The sequence below is a fragment of the Caenorhabditis briggsae genome (genome assembly GCF_000004555.2).
Source record: "Caenorhabditis briggsae complete genome, chrIII, whole genome shotgun sequence".
NCBI classification, from domain to species: domain Eukaryota; kingdom Metazoa; phylum Nematoda; class Chromadorea; order Rhabditida; family Rhabditidae; genus Caenorhabditis; species Caenorhabditis briggsae.
Genome location: NC_013490.2, coordinates 2,330,981 through 2,345,948, shown reverse-complemented (window position 1 = coordinate 2,345,948; position 14,968 = coordinate 2,330,981). Strand labels below are relative to the sequence as shown.

Sequence of the window (14,968 nt, the reverse complement as noted above, 5' to 3'; positions counted from 1 at the left end):
ATGGGTTACTACTACTCGCTCTTTCAACGGCTGGACACAAGGAAAGACCTCCCAAACGGCAGCCCGAGTGTGGCAGATGGTGACGATGTGTGTGGAACAGCTGCTCTCAACGGCTTTTTGTGTACTCGGGTTGTGCCGTTAATGATGACTGTTCCGGTTTTTGCAAAATCGAGAAAGAAAGAGAAGATGAAAGAGATAGCCATTGAGCCAGGAGACATTTGGTGGGTGACGACAGCTGACGGGTTGAAAAATGTTGAAAGCATATAGTTATATATGTCATAGTAACAAATGCCCGGAACCTAGCTCAGAAAATAACAGATTCGAAAAACAAGGTGGTCCGACGAGGTGGAACGGAAGCTGCAGAAGATTCTTTAATATACCGTAACCCATAGGTTCGAGATCTTATGAGAAATAATCAATGTTATTATATTCGCATGGAGGCCAATAAATTATAGTTCTCTCAGAGTCTCTAAATTTACCTCAAAAGGCCCCCATACTGTCAAATTTGAACTCAATTCTCTTGATTCCTATGCAAGGTATTAAAATGACAAAACTGTCAAAATATCACTGTTATTATGATGAACAACTTATCAGTTGACAATTTTTTCGTATCTTTGACCGGAACCGAAAAAAAACTGGCTCAAAGATAAAGGTTAGAAGACCCTCCTATTACAGGTTTTGCGGAAATAATAAAAGTCAACAAAAGTCATCATTAGTTTATTAGAATCAGGTTAACAAAAACCTGAACCGCCAACGAGCATTCAAAAACTAATCTTCTACAGATTCAAAGGCTCCTTTTTTGACAAAAAGCATATGACAATTCCTACTCACTCCTCACGAGGACATTTTTCCATGAATCGATAATCTGATGTGATACTCCAGAAAATTTCGGAAAGCGCTACTACTTCTTCACCAGATCAACTTATTGACGACGTAAATGACATCTAGCTAACGCTCACAACCTATGACATGAAATCGGCACTACGTATTCAAAGTATTCAAAGACAACCTCAATTATATCACAAAAAGCAGATTTGAGTTTTCAAAGACAAAACCATGAGAAATGAGAAATACAAGGGAAGAAAGCAAACGTACAAAGTTTTGTTCGTATTTGTCTTCTATGCACACACGAATCTCATGACTAATTTTGGTGTGTTGGCGCCAGAGCGTCAACTGATGGTGCTTGGTACGTATGCAAGCTACCACAACTTGCCCCACGACTGCAAGTTGAGAAGAAGTTATGAACAACCAAAAGATAATTTACCAAATACTGTAAACACGCTAATAGAAAGCCTATTCACATTTGTATTTTGAGCTCAATTAACTTAATTTCGAAAAGAAATATTGAAATTCTGTCAACTGATAAAGTATTTGTTATGATATCGCCATCTTTCTATAGTTGATCAACTTTATATATTTAGTATAGGAGCCAGGATAATTGTGCTCAAAAGATAGGGAGATCTTCAGTCAGGGGAACGGTAAGTCAAAATATCTTAAAAAGCGTCAGTGAACAAGAGTAAAAAGCAGTTTAATGTTTCTAAAATCAGGTTGAAAATGTGAGGAACATCTGAAACCCCAAAATCATTCAAAACTGAAATTCTCCAGATTTAAATGCTTTTTTAGACGATTGGATCGCGAGACTACTCCTACTCACTTCTCGCGAGAATCGCGTTCTAAGAAACGTTAATCTAATCTGATACACGAGAAAATGTCTGAAAAGAGTATTACTTTTTACTGGATTAACCTCATGAGGCTAATTCAGAAAGAAAAAATCCTTGTCAATGACGTGACAACATGCGACAATGTCCTATGGATCCTCAGAAATTGAGTATTCAAAAAAATTGTAAAACGACGGCCAGTAGACCGGCAGATCTGATATCATCGCCACTGTGGTGGAATTCTAATTTCAGCCTGTTTTCAGCCATTTTCGACATAAAAATACGTTTTTTCGCATTATTTTCGGCTCAAAACCCATGCGTTGCGGTCGCGTCGCGGTTGGGTAGATCAAAAACTAGAATTGAGCTAGAATAGTCGTGTTTGGGCTCATTTTGAAGCACACAACGAAAGAAACACAAAAATTAGAGTTTCAAACACTTTAGTTTCATAGAATCGTTGAAAATTGGAGGTTTCACAAAATTTGAAATTTTTGAAACGCCCAGAAATTAGTTAAATTTCAATCGCAACGTTCGTTTCGAAAGTGATATATCTCGATTCAGCTCGTTGAGAGCTTCAAAATGAGCCCAAACACGACTATTCTAGCTCAATTCTAGTTTTTGATCTACCCAACCGCGACGCGACCGCAACGCATGGGTTTTGAGCCGAAAATAATGCGAAAAAACGTATTTTTATGTCGAAAATGGCTGAAAACAGGCTGAAATTATCGATTTTCCGGGATTTTCGAGCCTAAAATTACTCAAATTGTCGCATTTCTTCAGATTTTGGGATTTTTTGAGCTGAAATTATTTTTTTTAAAGGATAAAAAACCGCCTAAACTTGGCTGAAAATGTCTATTTTTCCGTTTTTTTTCTATCAAAAATCGCTTGAAAAGCTGCGAATTTTCGGCTCAAATATGGCTGAAAATCACAATTTTTTGTCAATTTTTCGCAAATTTTTAGCTAGAAAAATACCAAAAATGCTGTATTTCAGAAATTTTTTGGGGGATTTTTGATCTGAAATTTGGCTGAAAACGCTCTGAAAATGTGAAATTTACTATCAAAAACATCGATTTCTGGAAAAATCGATACATCATTCAAAGCAAAATGTCAGAATTTCAGGTCATTTTCAGCCAAAATAGCAATTTCCCGCGCTTTTTTTTTGCGATTTTTAACCCTAGAATCGGTATTTTCATAGCAAAATTTCAGATTTTTCGGCTATTTTCAGCTTTTTTTTTCTTCAATTTAAGATCAAAAACTTTTTTCAGCCTTTTTAGGAGTTTGCGAGCTGAAATTCTGGATTTTCTGTACGAATTTTTTGGTATTAGCCTGAAAAATGAAGATTTTCAGTGAAAATTCTGGCGAAAATTCAAGACAAAATGACGAATTTCAGCATTTAGAAGTCAAAAAACGCACGAAAATTGGATGAAAAATTGATTATTTTTCAGGTCTAAAATGGCTTTTTAAGCTGAAAATGATCGATTTTTCCGGTATTTTCAGTCGTTTTGGCTTGAAAAATATACAGATTTCTCGTAACTTTTTGTTGAAAATAAGGCGAAAAATTGGGGAATTTTAAGCCTCAGATTGGTCTGAATGGCTAGTTTTTCAGTGATTTCTCTTCAAAAATACGGGATTTTCGCCATTTTTTCACGAAAAAAAAATGACAAATTGAGCTGATAAAGTGGAAAAAAAAATCACTGAGAAATTTAAATTTTCGGCCGCAAAAAATGCCAAAAAAACGCGAATTTTTCAGACATTTTTCCAGAATTTCAACTCTTTTTTTTTTATTTTTTTTATGTGAACTTCTGCTGAAAATGGTCATTTTCAGCCAATTTGGATCGTCTAGAATCGTCTGAAATGCGCCAAAACGGCAATTTTCAGCGCTTTTTTTCTTCAATTTCAGCATAGAAAACTGACATCCGAGTGTTTTCCATCGCAAAGTGGTCGAGAATCGGTCTGTTTGCATCCGCACATTGAGTAGTCGCCGGTTTTTTCGACCTGAAACGGAAAAATTAGGTTTTTGAGGGAAAAAAACGCTGAAAATCAGCCTATTTAGGATTGAAAAAGCCGAAAACTGCTGAAAATCGGCTTGAAATTACCTGAAAACTGACTGGACGAACGTTGGTGAGCCCTGGCACTTTGTGGGTTCCATCGCAGAATGGCTGGAAATAATTAGGGGTAATTAGGAGTAATTAGCGGTTCTTGAGCTCAAAAAACAATAGCTGAAAAACTCAATTTTCAGGTATTTTGGGTCGAAATTTCGGGATTTTTCTCGAAAAATATGATTTTAAGGTCCGAAAACCTCGAAAATGCATTTTTTAGGTCTAAAAATGTCAGAAAATGCACTTTTCAGAGCGAGTTTCAGGTTAAAAATCGCTCAAAAAGTGCATTTTTCGGGCCAAAAAATCTTAAAAATTGCAATTTTTAGCTCGAAATTAGTCAAAAAATTCCCTTTTTATGTCGAAAATTTTCGAAAATCACAATTTTTTGGTCGAAAAATCTTCAAAAAGTGCATTTTTAGGTCTAAAAATGTCAGAAATTGCATTTTTCAGGTGGAAAATTATTTCAAAAATAGAGATTTATACCGAAAATTCCCGAAAAAATACATTTTTCAGGCCGAAAAACCTCAAAAAATCACAATTTTTAGCTCAAAATCACTCGAAAATCCCGATTTTTCGATTAAAATGCATATATCTCACCTGCTTAACACTCAAACCACACGAACACCAATGATAGGTCTTTCCGGCCTCCAAACGGACGCGTCTCGATTTGGCTTCCGCTGGTTTCCCCTTGAATGGAAGAACGTCGGCTGCGTAGCTCTGCACAATCACGCCACGAGCCTTTCCACGAGCCGCTGTGGTCTGAAATTGCGATTTTTGGGATTTTTTGGAATCTTTGAAGTCTTTTTTGTGATTTTTCAGCTGGAAATTCGGTTTTTTCCAGTTTAATCACACTAGAAACTGCGAAATTCGCTATTTTTCGATTTTTTCAGATTTCTATACGTTTCCTTGCTATTTTCAGCCTTTTTCCTGATTAAAATAAGCCTTTTCAGAGCATTTTTGAGTTTTTAAGCTCCAGAATTGAAATTTTTGAAAATCAAAATTTTTTTCGATTTTTTGAGCTTTAAAGCAAATGTTGGGGCCTCAAATAGCGATTTTCGTAATTTCAGAGCTGAGAATTGACTTGTTTCAATAGAAAACTCGGGGGTTTTCCAGCAAATTAATAATTTTTTTTGAAAATTTTCGGGAAATTGAATTTTTCGAGTTATAGGTCAATTTTGACTCATTTTTCAACTTGATTTTCGTTTTTAACAGATTTTCCTTAATATTTCCATCATTTACATGTACAAAACCTACAATTGGAGTGGCTGCTTGAAGCTTTTGCACTGCTCTTCCAAGCATGGTTCGAAATCGCCTGAAAAACCCCTGAAATTTTGAGATTTTCGGTCTCAAAACATAAAGAAAAACATGAAGATTAATGCTCACAAGAATTTTCTGCGAAATTTTAAGAAAAAACGGATGTAAACAAGCGAAAATTGGTGCTGAAAACGAGGCAGTGCGTTGAAAAAATCAGTGTAAAGCAAACGCGCTCCATGGAACTTGTCGGATTCTAGGCCGCGGCCACCAGAATTTTTCGCCATTTTCCATTTTTTAGTGGTCTTTGGGCTAGAAACCCCGATTTTCAGCTGTTTTCAGCCATGAAACTCAATGAAAATGTGAAAATCGTGGCGGAAAAGTGTGTGCTGGTCCCTTATGAGCCTTGCCATGTGGAAAAGTACCATAAATGGATGGAAGATGAGGAAATTCGAAGGTTAACCGGTTCGGAAAGATTATCGCTGGAAGAGGAATTCGAAATGCAAAAATCGTGGCGAGAAGACGATGATAAGCTCACTTTCATCGTTTTGAGCAGAGAAGAAGGCGAAGAGGTGAGAGGGAAATTCAAAAAAAATTGAAAGTATTCGAATTTTTGTCAAAACTCCGATTTTCAGCCTAAAAACTATACTTTCTAAGCTTTCAGGGTTGAAAATACTAAAAAAATCTAAAATTTTGGAGTCCGAAAACCCTAAAAACCATGTTTCATTCAAACATTTTCAAAAAATGTTTTTTTTCAAAAATTCCAAAAATTCAAATTTTCTCTTAAAATTTGAATTTTAGCCTAAAAATTTCAAATTTTCAGACGAATAGAATGCTGGGAGACGTGAATTTATTCATTTCGAAATCAGAGAATTTAGAAGAAGAAGAAGACGTTGGAGAGGTGGAGGTGATGATTGCGGAGCCACGTGGCAGAGGCAAAGGAATTGGCCAGGAAGCTGTTTCATTGATCATTTCATGGGCGTTTAAGGTGATTTTGGCTGAAAATTTGAAATTTCCAGCCAAAAAAGTTTTTTTTTTATGTTTTTTCGAAAATTTTGAATTTTCAGCTCAAATTTCCTAATTTTTAGCATTTTCAGAACCTCCAAATCGCTCGATTCTGTGTAAAAATCACTGAAGACAATGCTCCTTCGCTATCCCTCTTCGAGAAAAAATTGGGATTCAAACGGGTCAGCTACAGTAGTGCATTCAAGGAAATCACCATGGAATTGCCCGGAGAACGGCTGGAATCGCATTTTGGACGGTTTTTAGGCGAAAATTCGCAAATTTTGGAGCATAAATGATCTGTAAATTTTCGATTTTTTTTTGTTTTTTCTTGCGATTTTTGAATTTTTAGAATGAAATTTTTTTTTGTTTTTTATGGATTTTTTTCTTTGTTTCAATATAAAAAAGTGAAAAATTGTCTTAAATTTGCACAATTTTCGCTTCAAATATGCCAAAAATCAAGTTTCCTGAAAAAATGTTTCTAAACAATTTTTCAGCACTTTTCCCGCCAGTGATAATTATTTTTACGATTTTTCTGATTTAAAACAATTTTTAGATCAATTTTCGGCAATTTTCCATTCACTTTATCGCAGAAAAGTCTCTGAAATTCGAGCAAAAATTCCTGAATATTCCGAAATTAAAAAAACAACGACACTCCGGAATCCCGGTCATGCGCGCGTTGTTTACCGTAAATCCACCCGGGAGCCGTTTTGAATTTTTCAACGAATTTCAGACTTTCGACCGATTTCTAGCGATTTTTCCTGGGGTTTTTCGATGATTTTCACGCTTTACAGATGTCTTAAAGTCGTTTGAAGTGTAAAAATTAAAAAAAGTTTCTTTTTCAAAAATGTTGAATTTTCAGAATCTCCAAATCGCTCAATTCCGTGTAAAAATCACCGAGGACAATGGAATTGGCCGGAGAACGACTGGAATCGCATTTTGGACTATTTTTAGGCGAAAATTCGCAAATTTTTGAGTGTATGTGATCTGGAAATGTTTTTTTTTTGTTTTTTTGCGATTTTTGAATAATTTAAATAAAGTTTTTTGTACATTGAATATAAAATTGGTTGTCTTCATCTTTTCCGAAAAATGCAGAAAATCAAGTTTTCCGGAAAAAAATTGAAAAAAAAGAAATTCTTACGTGACCTTTAAACCAAGGCCTGCCACGTGTCCTGCTACGCTGACCGTGACGTGTATGGGACCGCCCATCAGCTTGAGAGGGTTCTCGAACCAGTCTGAAATCAGTCTGAAAAAAGTTCAGAAGTTATAGTTTCAAAACAAAGCTATATGACGACGATGAAATTTCGAAAGAGTGAGTTAGCTAAGAGACGCAGACATTCCACATGGCGCCGTGCAGTTATCGATTGGAATATCGATTGAAATATCGATTTTTTTTCCAGAAATCGTCTATCTTCTCTTGGTCCTCGGGTCCACCTATCTCTCTGACAAGCTCACTGCTGCTGCAAACCGCATCGTCTACCGTAAGAATCATCCAGATTCCTGAATTTTATAATTTTCTATCTGAAATTTCAGAAAGACAGCTCTCCCCATATCCAGACAATCCGCCGTTGGGTTCATCTTCAGGCAATCATGGTGAGGAAATATCCATTTTTTAATGAAGTTACCGTATACACTCTAATAGAAGGGCACCCTGACCGTCCACTTTGAGAGCATATATCTCGGTCCCTGTGAAACATATAAGATATAGTAGTTCAAAGTTAGAAGCTAAAAGTGTTTACGGTATATCGATTTTTAATAAAATGATATCGATTTTTATTGAATTTATATTGATTTCCAGATCTGGATGTGAAGCCAAACTCCAACTCCCCACAGTACCCTGACCACCATGCACTCTCTGACACGGATCCTCAACGCTCTCGGCGTAATTCCAATGGTTAGTAAAGTCCTCGAAAGTTTTGGAAAATTGAAATTTCTAGTTGAAAAAAACCTAAAATTCGTGAAAAACTGGTCCAAAATTGACTTAAAAGCATTTTGGAATAGCCCGGAAAACCCCCTAATATTGAGCACAAAATGCTCCAAGGGACGATTTTTTTTTCGATTTTTGGCTGGAAATTACCGATTTTCAGCTATAAAAGGGCTTTTTTGTACGATTTTTCAGTTAACAATAACCTAAAAATCATGAAAAACTGACCCATAAAACTGGCCCAAAGTGGTCTAAAATTGACTGTAAAATGCTGAAAATTTTAACCGTAAACACTCTAATAGAACGCCATACAGACCGTCCACTTTGAGCTTATAAATCTCGTTTCCTTTCAGAGATATCAAAAAGTTATCAACGGATAAAATGTTTATCATAACATCAGCAACATTTTATCCGTTGACAACTTTTTGATATCTCTTACAGAAGGAGAGATATAAGGGCTCAAGTTTGACGATTCGGGTGGCGTTCGGTAGTGATTCGGATAGTGTTTACGGTAACCTGAAAATCATGAAAAACTGGCCCAAAATTCTAAGAATCATTTTGAAATGGCCTAGAACAGTCTAAATCTAGCTTAAAATGCCCTGGAAAACCCCAAAATTGAGCTAAAAATGCGCCAAGGGACGATTTTTAGCTATAAATGAGCAATTTTTTGGTTCAAATTGTCAGTTAAGAATAACCTAAAAATCATGAAAAACTGACCCAAAATTTTCCAAAATTGAATCCTGAAAATGTCTTATTTTCTGAAAATTTGATGTTTTCTTTATTGCTTAAAATCATCCCAAAAGGCTCTTTTCAGCTTCAAATAGCATTTTGAGCTAATTTTCGGGGTTTCCAGGTGATCTCAAGCCGAATTTTGATGTTTCTGGGCTCTTTCTAGGATCCAAAATGTTCCGAAATTGAAAGTAAAGTTAATTTGGAAATTGAGAAAGTCTAGAAAATTAAAAATTAAGCTCGAAATGGTCAGAAAAAACCCAAAATTTGTCTCTAAATTCTCCCAATGACTTTTAAAAGTTTTGGCTGGAAATGAGCCTTTTTAAATGACTTCAAGCCATTCTCCATTTTCCAAACCTCAACATTTTTAGAAAAGAAAAGATTCTCAACATTTTTTTTGGAAAAGACATCTCAAAATTTTCAAATTTTCAGATGATTTTTCAAGATTTCCAGACCTTATAATCCTACTAAATAGTCCTATTTTCAGATTCCTTTGACACGTCCGTTGAACTCCTCCTGAAAGCATCCCGTGTCATCAATGGAATCGCCCTCCAACAAGGTCTCTCCACTGGAACCATCACTCCCGTCGTTCTTATTTCGGATCTTCTCAATCTGGAATCCGTAAACTCTATCAAATTAATCAATACTGACGATTTCCAACCATTGCTCAAGGATATCAAAGAACTTCCGCAAAAATTGGTTAGCGATGCTGAAATTGAAAAGATGGAGGAACGATTCTTGATCTACAGTGATGCGATTGATAGGACCAATGGAATGGAGAAAGGAGTCACGATTCCAGGAATTGATGTGTACTTCACTGCTGTCAAGAAGTTGTCGGAGTCCGTTCCTGACCTGGCTGCATCCAACTTAAAAGATTTGTTAGTAAATCTAATTGCTTTGAAGACGGACGAGAAGACAAAGGAGGTTTACACAAACAATCGGCTCTCCAATTTTCGAACCGCCATTGACACTATCAAGACTATGGCATCGACGCGTTTGGCTGTGGATAACGTCCTCAGATATCCCGTATCAGTTCTCGGACCGCTCTTCAATGTCAATGAAGTCCTCCAGAAGTTCGAAGACAATGATATGAAACTTGTTGTTAACCCCAAAGATACTCCCATCATGAAAAAAGTAGGATCCAACGTCAAAATTCTCGGAGACTTTTCGAAAGCTGTGAGTTCTCTTCAATCGAAAGTTCACACTCTTCATCAAGTTTTCACTGGTCGTCTGCATCAGAGTGGAAATCGCAAATTGAGTTGTACAGCTGGATTTGCCGATGGAGTTTTGGATCTTGGACTTGTTTCTAATGATTTGAAAGATGAATGGGTGAAGAAAGCAGTCGATGGACAATCAGATTCCATTGCCAAAGCCCTCGATCAACTTGGACCTCTTCAACTGAACACTCAGGCTGCAGCAAGATCTCTCCGATTGGCTGATGGTGACAAATCTGCTTTGGAGAGTCTTACCAACCTTGTCGCTTCTGTTCCTCAAGCCGACGGTTCATTAAACGATCTATCCTCATCGATCGAAAAGTTCTTCATCACGAAATCAATCTCGGATATGAGCCCAACCAATATGCAGGAGTTTCAAACAATTTTCAACTATATCAAAGTCTTGCCGGAACATTTGGACGCCATCAAGCAAGCGAACAAAATTGCTTCAGCTGTAGCCAAGGACGAAGCCGGAGACCTTTCGGATATTCTTGGAATCATCAAGGATTCATCAGGAGCAACTGCATTTGAGCAATTGGACAATCTTCGGAAATCAGCTGCATTCGAAAATCTGAGGAACTCGCTCGAAAGTGGTGCCAAATCCTATGAAGTGTTGACGAAAAAAGATGGAAATGGGAAAGCTCCGAAATCGGTGATCGATATGGCTAAGGAGATCGACACGAAAAAGGCGGTAATTCAAAAGTATACTGATGGATTAATCCCATTTCTGCAAGAAATTGATAAGTTGAGAAAGCTGCCAGGATCCAAAAGCCTTGGAGCAGCAATCAGAGCAATTCAAGAGCATCGGAAGTCGGTTGTAAGTGTGCCAGATGTCCAACAGATTTCCGGATGGGTCAAAACAGCCAAGACCACTCTCTCCTCACTTGAGAATTCAGTCAAGGAAATGGGAGGAATGAAGAGTATCGAGAAGGACGCGTTGGCATCCACAAACAAAATTCTCAAAGATTCACAAACTATCGGATCGTCGGCTCGAGTGTTTCGTGGCATGAAAATGATTTTGGAGACGAGTCTCGATTTGGATGATGTCCAGATGGAGAAGGTCAGGAAGTACGTGATTGGAGTCTCGGATCCAAAAGATAGAAAGAACTTGGAAGATTTGATGGCGCTGGATCAGAAGATCAACACACTGAAACAAGAAGTCAACCAGGTCAGATCTTCTATCAAGCCTCCAAAGTCTCCTGATTTCATTTCTCTCAACGAAGTCATCCAAACTGCAAAAGGATTATCTGGTATTCCAATGGACTTCTTTGCAATTGGTAAATCTGTGGAAAAGATGTCGGAGCAGCTCAAGGACCGGGATCTTCTGAAAATCAAAAAAGTTCTCGATCAGCTGGATACATTTGGCTTGGATTTCGCTCGTCACAAGACCGCAATTGGTGCATCGAAGGCTGCTCTCGGCAACGTCGATCTACTTTTTGTTGCTTACGGAAAAGCTATGCACAAACCGAGCAAAAAGTCCGATGATAAGTGAGTGTTGTTTTGCAGTTTTTGTAGTTTGGAAGTTTCGAAATTTATTTTTCAGAAAAGTGCTCTACATCAGTTTGGGAGCTACTGCTGGTTTCCTCATCATTGCAACCCTGACCGTGACCTTGATTTGGTGGCGTTGTCCAATTGGTTGTTGTCGCACAAAAGTAATACATCACTACGACACCACCGTGTTGCCACCTGTTAAACCCGTAATTGACGAAGAACCTGCTCCAACTCCTGATCTCGGTGGATCTGCTCCTGTTAAATCCGGTCCACCAGTTCCACCTGTACATGAATCGCCTGCACCTGAGCGTGAAGAAGAGCCCACTCAGCAAGGTAGGCGAACTTCAGACATAGAAATACAATACTGTAACAATTCCCTTCTTTCAGAACATCCTGTCGCAAATATCACTCCTAGCCAAGAAGAAGCAGTTTTCTTTTCTGTGAATAACTGTGCCGCCCGTTACCGTACTTTGCTACTAGAGAAATTTTTGGGCAGTTTGTCGCCAGTCGAATACTGGCTTCTTTTCGTGGACACCAGATTCAAAACGGATTTGGAGAATTTGCCCGCGACGTCGAAGGAAGTCCATGCGATGCGAGCATGGCAAAGGTACGGTTTATGGAACAGTTGGAAAGTTTGATTTTTTCCGATTTTCAGAAAGAATGTTTCACTGGGTCTCAACGGAATGTTCTCGGATAAAGACTGGCCGTTGTTCGCAAAAGGATGGATTCATGCGAACATGATTACCTATTCGAATGGGTTCAGAATCGTTCTGTCACAAGCACCACAGACTGAAAACAGCACCAGAAAGTGTAACATTGGTCACTTTTGGTCGGCAGTCCGCTCCCGAGGATCCAATATGGTCGTTTGTTTGACCAAGTTCATGGAAGGTTCGTTTAACTTTAAGCCGTTTTATTTCGGTTCCTTTAAAAGATATCAAAAAAAGTTCAATTGATGAATTAGTCATCATGAAATGAGCAACATTTTATCAGTTGGCCACTTTTTGACATCTCCTATAGGAGCCGAGATAAATCAAGTCAAAGTTTCTCGCCGCCTGAGCTGTGCGGTTGGCTGCGGATATCTGAATTTTGAGGCCATGTATCTCGGTTCCTTTAACAGATATTAAAAAAGTTGTCAATTAAAAAACTATTGGGGATATTATGATAAATAATCTATCAGTTGACACATTTTTGATAACTTTTGAAGGGACCGAGATAAATTGACTCAAATTTAGACGGTCGGAAGCTGCAGCTCAGGCGGCGAGCAACTTTGAGCCCTTATATCTATTTTCCTATGATAGCGATCAAAAAGTAGTCAACTGATAAAATGTTTTTTATAACATCAATAATATTTTATCAGTTGACCTCTTTTTGATTTCTCTCATAGGAACTGAGATAATTGAGTTCAAATTGTACTTTATCCCAGGAGACGATGAGAAGTGCAGTCCATACTTTCCACTGACCCAAGGAACCACAGAAACGTATGCCAATGGAATAGTCACCATCACATGCATTTCTGTGACCACTTCTTTCGATGGAGAGCTGACGATTCGAGAGCTGAGAATCACAATTGGGTGAGGAATTAATTAGAATCTCAATTTCAAGCCAACAATTTTCAAATTTGCAGTAATGGTCAATCATTCACCGTGCGACACTTCCACTACACCGGATGGCCGGATTTCGAGATTCCGAGACGGACCGACGTCGTGCTGGCGATCTACCAAGAAATCATTGATCGCGGGAACACGCCATTCGTTCATTGCACAGCCGGACTCGGAAGAAGTGGAGTGTTGGCTCGTGAGTCATTCTTTTTTAGTTGATTACGTTCAATTTGAATTATTTCAGAACTGTTGGGCAACATGATTTCGTTCGAATCGAGAGGTTACCATCTCGAACAGACTGTAGTTCTGAACGAGATTCGTCATTTCCGTCCGGGAGCCGTCCAGACTCAAGCTCAACTGTGGTTTGCTGCCGTTCTCACCATTGAAGCTGTCCGCATAGTGAGTGATTTTGAGTTATTTTTGAAAATTTCACAACTCAAAGTTTGAGTCTCGAACAGTCTTGAAATTAAGAAAAGTTCACTGAAAACTGGTTTAAAAATGCCTAAAAACTACGAAAATTTGATTCTACTGTCAACTTTCAGCTCAATTATCTCAGATCTTTTATGAGATATCCAAAATCTGTTAACTGTGAAAATGTTTGTCATAAGATGAGCAATATTTTATCAGTTGACCGATTTTTGATATTTTTCAAAGGAGTCAAGATAATTGAGCTCAAAGATGACGGTCTGGAAACTACCCTTAATAAGAGCCCACCTAAACCTTTTTCTTAGAGCCCAATTATCTAAGCTGTTTGATGAGATACCCAAAATTTGTCAACTGATAAAAAACATCTCATCTCATGGGAAACATTTTATCAGTTGACGAATTTTTGATAACTTTCACAGGAGAAGAGATATAAGGGCTCGAAGTTGCTCGCCGCCTGAGCTGCAGCTTCCGACCGTTTAACTTTGAGTCAATTTATCTCGGTCCCTTCAAAAGTTATCAAAAATGTGTCAACTTATAAAATATTTTTCTTAACAAGAACAATATTTTATCAGTTGACAACTTTTTGATATCTTTCACGAGAATCGAGATAATTGAGCTCAAAGTTGCTCATGGCCTTTGCTCAAGGAGTTTCCAATTCCAATTTTCAGAGAGTTGGCGTCGCGATGACTGCAAAAGCTCTGAAGATCTACGGCAATCTTATCGTACCAGCGAAGGAGTATTTGGCGAAAGGAGTCACCGATGCGACATTCAAAGCCATCGACGCCAAATTGACATCGAAAAATCACATGACGGATAAGCAGAAGGCAGAAGAGATGGAGAAGAAATACAAGCAAACGGTCTTGGAGTTGAAAGCGGCCCAAACTCCACCTCCAGCCACACCATCTGCTTCTAGCTCTTCCAACGTGATGTCTCTAAGAGATAACAACGAAATGGACATCCAGAAGCTCGAGCAGGAAGTGGGTGGAATGCGAACGGCTACGTCTGATACCAATGTTGCCGGACCGTCGAGATTGAGTCTTGAAGCACCGATCAGTCAACAGAAGAGCAAACGATCCAAGACACCAGATACCAAGGAGAAGAAGAAGAAGGCCGGGAAGAAGAAGAAGGCAGCGGCCGCGGAGGCCGGAATGACAGTGGCCGAGTCTCTCGGGACTCAACCATCGGATACGAATGTCAGGAAGCTGTGAACATTTCGTATAACTCGATTTATGTGAATTATAAGATAGAATAAATTTTATTGTGGTGTTGATTAGATAGATTTCTAAAAAATCTCAAATTCAAAAGATTATAGACTGAATGAATTTCTTTTTTTAAAAATTGGTTTCCAATGAAAGTTTTTAGTAATTAAAACTACCGTATCTCAAGCTACAGTTATTTTAGGTACATGAAATTATTGCTATCAGACTTGGCTTGTCTAGAGTTTTCAAATGAGTATATTCATGTCTAGTTTTGAAGAAATTTTTGGATTACTGTAGTTTGATCTCAAAAATGAAATCTACCGTATCTCGAGTTACAGTAATCCCAAAAATATGAAACAATTACCAATCGACACAGCGTC

At 38.0% G+C, this 14,968-nt stretch overlaps 4 protein-coding genes across 4 annotated transcripts; 3 read left to right on the top strand and 1 right to left on the bottom strand.

Annotated features, from left to right (window-relative positions):
* On the top strand, positions 1 to 267 carry CBG25820 (the record flags this gene model as incomplete). The annotated part of the gene is made up of 1 exon (XM_045243467.1): positions 1 to 267. The coding sequence occupies one exon, from the start codon at positions 1 to 3 to the stop codon at positions 265 to 267; it is 267 nt and encodes an 88-aa protein (XP_045099207.1).
* A 3,284-nt stretch (positions 268 to 3,551) lies between these two features.
* On the bottom strand, positions 3,552 to 5,053 carry CBG11715 (the record flags this gene model as incomplete). Its single annotated transcript, XM_045243466.1, has 4 exons — positions 3,552 to 3,650; positions 3,752 to 3,814; positions 4,352 to 4,573; positions 5,009 to 5,053. The coding sequence occupies 4 exons, from the start codon at positions 5,051 to 5,053 to the stop codon at positions 3,552 to 3,554; spliced, it is 429 nt and encodes a 142-aa protein (XP_045094656.1).
* A 296-nt stretch (positions 5,054 to 5,349) lies between these two features.
* On the top strand, positions 5,350 to 6,306 carry CBG11716 (the record flags this gene model as incomplete). The annotated part of the gene is made up of 3 exons (XM_002640924.1): positions 5,350 to 5,577; positions 5,829 to 5,993; positions 6,103 to 6,306. The coding sequence occupies 3 exons, from the start codon at positions 5,350 to 5,352 to the stop codon at positions 6,304 to 6,306; spliced, it is 597 nt and encodes a 198-aa protein (XP_002640970.1).
* Positions 6,307 to 6,912: 606 nt separating this feature from the next.
* CBG11717 lies at positions 6,913 to 14,597 on the top strand (the record flags this gene model as incomplete). The annotated part of the gene is made up of 13 exons (XM_045243465.1): positions 6,913 to 6,985; positions 7,278 to 7,319; positions 7,408 to 7,488; positions 7,541 to 7,600; positions 7,806 to 7,901; positions 9,148 to 11,362; positions 11,418 to 11,972; positions 12,021 to 12,253; positions 12,723 to 12,936; positions 12,990 to 13,159; positions 13,208 to 13,362; positions 13,506 to 13,559; positions 14,058 to 14,597. 13 exons carry the CDS (start codon positions 6,913 to 6,915, stop codon positions 14,595 to 14,597), a joined length of 4,488 nt encoding a protein of 1,495 aa, XP_045094655.1.
* Positions 14,598 to 14,968: the final 371 nt, after the last annotated feature.